The sequence below is a fragment of the Solanum stenotomum genome, chromosome 1 (genome assembly GCF_019186545.1).
Source record: "Solanum stenotomum isolate F172 chromosome 1, ASM1918654v1, whole genome shotgun sequence".
NCBI classification, from domain to species: Eukaryota; Viridiplantae; Streptophyta; class Magnoliopsida; order Solanales; family Solanaceae; genus Solanum; species Solanum stenotomum.
In genome coordinates, this window is record NC_064282.1 from 16,544,056 (window position 1) to 16,549,265 (window position 5,210).

Below are 5,210 nucleotides of genomic sequence, written 5' to 3' on the forward strand. Positions count from 1 at the left end.
AGTGACATACTATGTTATTAAAGGTAAGTGACATGCTATATTATCAGGAGCAGATCTACAATAACGGGTGGGGTTCCGGGGATATCTCACCCGATCTTGTAATTATATTAAAAGTTAAAACTCATAAGTAAGTAAATGGATGTTTGATTCCATGGCAAGGAAGATACCCTGAAGAGGTGCTGCACTTTTTTCTTCTTCTTTTACATAAGTAATCATTCAATAAAATATTATACTTCTTTATATTTGTTCGATTGTTACAACATAATAATAATAATAATTTATTTTATTAGAAATTTATACAAAGTTCATGGTATTAATCTATTATGTTTTGCCTTGTGTATCCAGAAAATGAAGGAATTGATGGAATTCCTAAAGCCAATGAAACCATTCTCCTTGCTACGATTTATACTGCTCAACCTACAAGTCCCTCCACCAAGTAACATATCTGCAAAATCCCACAACCCAACTTCTTCTAACTTTGTCGAAATCAACTTATTGTCTCTCACAATCTTATCCCACACAGGCCCCTTGTCCTTCATCATCTCAGACAATGTAATAATCTTCTCCATCGCGTCGAATTCCACATATTCAACTCCGATTTCTTCAGCCAACACCTTCCACAAATGCTTCCATTTGAACACATCGCCGTTGGTAATGTTGAATGCTCTGTTTTTCCCCTGCGGACACATTGCTGCCCAAATTTGATGCTCTGCCACCAAATTAGCATCTGATGCATTCGAAAAACTATCCCAAACGGCTTCTGTCCCTGGAAATTTCATCGGAATGCCTATGAATTTGCATATTGTTGCGTATACGCAAAGTGTTCCAATAATGTTCAACGAGCTATAAGGTGAAAACCCGAAAATTAAATCAGGCCTATGGACGGACCATGTTAGGCTTGGTTTTCTAGATACTTCATCGAATAATACATCTTCTAATGTGTAATAAAAGTTGTGAATGTTTTCCAATCTTTTCATGTCCTCATTGAAAGGTGGATCATGAGAAGTAACATGAAGTTTCCCATCAATTGATTTGTGAATTCCCATATAATGCATCCCTCCCGTCTGGAGACAGATGTGGCGTAAATTAGGTGCATTTGGTATGACACAAGTGAGGACATTGCGAAACATTGCTCCATTGATTTCACAACTTTTAGCTGTTGAAAGGTCAAAAGCCAAAGTCACCCAGAAGATGTGTGTCACATCTTTTAGGGTCGATAATTTGGCTTGTACATCAGTTGCTTTAGAGACATCGCATTGAATGTATGTGACTTTAGCAATGCTACAGACTGGCGTCCCCCGTCTTGACACACCATAGACCTTCCACGGACCGCCTGGGGTGTCAGTGGATGAGAGTGTTCCAGCCAAACTGTTGCCAACTACACCAGTGACTCCAATAATAAGGCCAACATTTTGGTAGCTTATTTCATGTGTTCCGCTATACTCAACATTTTCCTGCGAATCATAAGTTTTTGACACACATGTAAATGTTCGATTTAAAATTGAAAATATTAACAGATTTATAAAAGCAGATGGAAAAAAAACAGAATTCTTTTGTGATATTATCTGGTCAATTTTTTCTTACCTGCAGCAGCAGTGCATTATTGATAGATCTTGACAACCACCAGTTCATTCTATGAAAGTGTGCTGATAGGCAAAAGTATGGACTTGTTTATTAGGTCTTGTTGTACGAAAAATTGAATCACTTTATAAGGACTGCTTCTTCTTGTGGAGTAAACATGAAGCAACCTATCGAAATCAGAATTTTAACTTCAAGTGTTATTAACTGGATTTTAAACTTAATATTTATACATATTTAATGAACTTCTTAATGCAACTACACTATTTGAATAAAAGTTAGTAAGTTTGGCTGAACCTATATTATATAATTTTACAATAAAGAGTTACATGATATATTAAAGGAGTATTTTTTATGACAAGTCATTCTTTCTTTTTAACGTATTTAAGAATTGATTGACTTTGCCACTACCATTTTTTCTAATACTAAATGCACGAACTGACAACTACGTTTTGTAGTCTGTGATTCAAACATAATGTGCATTCACCATCTTATTAAAAATAAATAAATTGAAATTTAATATAATTAATCTACGACATGTATATATGTTAAAGCAATTTGATATTTCGTTGAGTGGACTTGATAATTAATACTCATGTCGTGTACACTGATTTATTCATACACCCAAATGAATTTAATATTCAAATTGTGCCAACCCATAACACAATTTATTGTACCAAGTTATATTATATGCAGTGACAAGTTATTAGGTATATGCATGTGCTTCTAATTAGTACACTTTAAGACAAGAATCGGTATAAGAGAAATCAATTAAAAAAAACTAAAGTAATGCATTACAATATTCCATTATTTTGTAAAGTTGCACTACAGGTTGAATGCATATAGGACCCGGTTATTCGAGTTAATTTCTCAAATGATTATTCAATTAATAATTATTATTTCAAAAATTCACTCAACGAATAATAATTATCTGAAAAAAGTTACTCAATTAATTAATAGTTATTTACTTTTTTTATTCTTAATATTATAATATAAATCAATTAAAAAGCTTTGATACGACCCGATCCGACCCGACCCGAATCAATCCAAAATCCATATACACAAATTAAACTATAAAAGAAACAAAATTTATATGAAATGACTGCTACCGGCAGATCAGGACAGATTTTCATCAATTACACATTATATAGTTTCATAAAATGAACCTCTTTTGTCCCTCCTGCTGGGGCCTTGACAAATACATACGCCCAACAACAACAATAATAATACTTCGTATAATTTCATGGGATTTGTGGATGGTAGAGTATAGATGAGTCATGCCTAAGGGTAGATGTGAATATTATTGATCCTGATTTGAACGGAGGGGTGGAAAAAATGGAGGGTAGAACGTAAGTAGTTTTACCTTACCTCGTAGAGATAGAGACTATTTTTGATAGATTTTCAGTTTAAGTAAAACATCTCAAAGCAGTTATAAAAAGAGAATACATAAATGAGACTAATAACAATAATGAAATAAAGCTCTACGAAAAACAGAACATAGCATACAAAACAAAAAAAATTAGTAACAACAACAAACTAGCGTGATCCCTAGNCTTTTTAGAATTACAAGTTTTTTTTTAACTTTTGGACGATATTTTTGTGTTTGTTTCAACTTTAAGTATTTGATATATATAATATCCACTGTTTTATTTCAAAAAGATACCAATTACATATGAATTACAGATTGACTATTGTAATCGCAGGATACTAGTTATATACAGACTGCATTCCAAATGGATACATCATTCTAAAGATAAATTACACATTGACTATAATAATTCTCGGGATAACAGTTATATACAAAATGCATACAAATTGGATTCAACATTTAGAGTTTATGATTTTACAATGTCTTGTTAACTAGAAAGAAATCATACTACTAATTTAGAGTTCATGAACTAACTCTAACTTATAATTGGTATCCAAAATGTACACCTTTGGCATCCAAATCATATTCTAACACAAAAAAATAAAAAATAAATGAAGTTGGTATCCAACATGTATAAATACCTTGTATAAACGGTTATGCCAATGTAAAATAGTGATAATTGTATTTTGTAACAACCTCAATTACATTTTTGTTTTACATTTTTTTCATCCTGGACAATTTACAACCTAATTGTAAATTATATTGTCTTAACAAGCGTGGATTAAGTATTTTTAAAGATGTATGAAGTTGTATACAATCTGTATAAATACTGGAATAAACGAATCTTACAATTTAAAACAGAGATCACTAAATGTTGCACGAACATCAATTACATCTGGTTTTATTTTGTTTTTTTTGAAAATGTATAAAATAAGACTTTTTAATTAATTTTAACATATTAGAGTGAATTAAGGAAAACAAATATTCCTAATTAGTTTGAATCTCCTAAATTTATGCTAATTAAAAATTATCATCAATCAATTCAAATTTAATTAATACATCTATTTCCATTTTTCCAGTTTTTTTCTTTATTATTTCTAATTCCGTTTTTTTTTTTAAATTTTCGTTTATCTTTTTTTTAAAAAAAGTTTTTTTCAATTAATAAAAACATTTCTTTTTTTTGTAAATTTGTTATAACCTGAAATTTTTAATGTTATAGCTTGAAAGTCTAAATCTACTGCTATAGCTTGAAAATAATACTATAATATATGTCATATATGAAATTTACACATTATATAATTGTACAATAAAGAGTTACATGATATATTAGAAGAGTATTTTTTATGACAAGTCATTCTCTCTTTTTAAAGTATTTAAGAATTGATTGACTTTGCCACTACCATTTTTTCTAATACTAAATGCACGAACTGACAACTACGTTTTGTAGTCTGTGATTCAAACATAATGTGCATTCACCATCTTATTAAAAATAAATAAATTGAAATTTAATATAATTAATCTACGACATGTATATATGTTAAAGCAATTTGATATTTCGTTGAGTGGACTTGATAATTAATACTCATGTCGTGTACACTGATTTATTCATACACCCAAATGAATTTAATATTCAAATTGTGCCAACCCATAACACAATTTATTGTACCAAGTTATATTATATGCAGTGACAAGTTATTAGGTATATGCATGTGCTTCTAATTAGTACACTTTAAGACAAGAATCGGTATAAGAGAAATCAATTTAAAAAAACTAAAGTAATACATTACAATATTCCATTGTTTTGTAAAGTTGCACTACAGGTTGAATGCATATAGGACCCGGTTCTTCGAGTTAATTTCTCAAATAATTATTCAATTAATAGTTGTTATTTCAAAAATTCACTCAACAAATGATAATTATCTCAAAAAAGTTAATTAATTAATAGTTATTTACTTTTTTTATTCTTAATATTATAATATAAATCAATTAAAAAGCTTTGATACGACCCGATCCGACCCGACCCGAATCAATCCAAAATCCATATACACAAATTAAACTATAAAAGAAACAAAATTTATATGAAATGACTGCTACCGGCAGATCAGGACAGATTTTCATCAATTACACATTATATAGTTTCATAAAATGAACCTCTTTTGTCCCTCCTGCTGGGGCCTTGACAAATACATACGCCCAACAACAACAATAATAATACTTCGTATAATTTCATGGGATTTGTGGATGGTAGAGTATAGATGAGTCA

The 5,210-nt window shown here is 30.2% G+C and overlaps 1 protein-coding gene across 1 annotated transcript; it reads right to left on the reverse strand.

The window, feature by feature from the left end:
- Positions 1–241: 241 nt before the first annotated feature.
- LOC125859660 ((S)-8-oxocitronellyl enol synthase CYC2-like) lies at positions 242–1,632 on the reverse strand. The gene is made up of 2 exons (XM_049539486.1): positions 1,585–1,632; positions 242–1,454 (listed from the first exon to the last, which is right to left on the reverse strand). Exons 1-2 carry the CDS (start codon positions 1,630–1,632, stop codon positions 306–308), a joined length of 1,197 nt encoding a protein of 398 aa, XP_049395443.1. The 3' UTR covers positions 242–305.
- Positions 1,633–5,210: the final 3,578 nt, after the last annotated feature.

Coding starts and splice junctions, on each gene's coding strand:
- LOC125859660 (XM_049539486.1), bottom strand. CDS start 1,632: ATGAACTGGTGGTTGTCAAGATCTATCAATAATGCACTGCTGCTGCAG. Junction 1,455..1,584: donor ATAATGCACTGCTGCTGCAG/GTAAGAAAAAAT, acceptor TATGATTCGCAG/GAAAATGTTGAGTATAGCGG.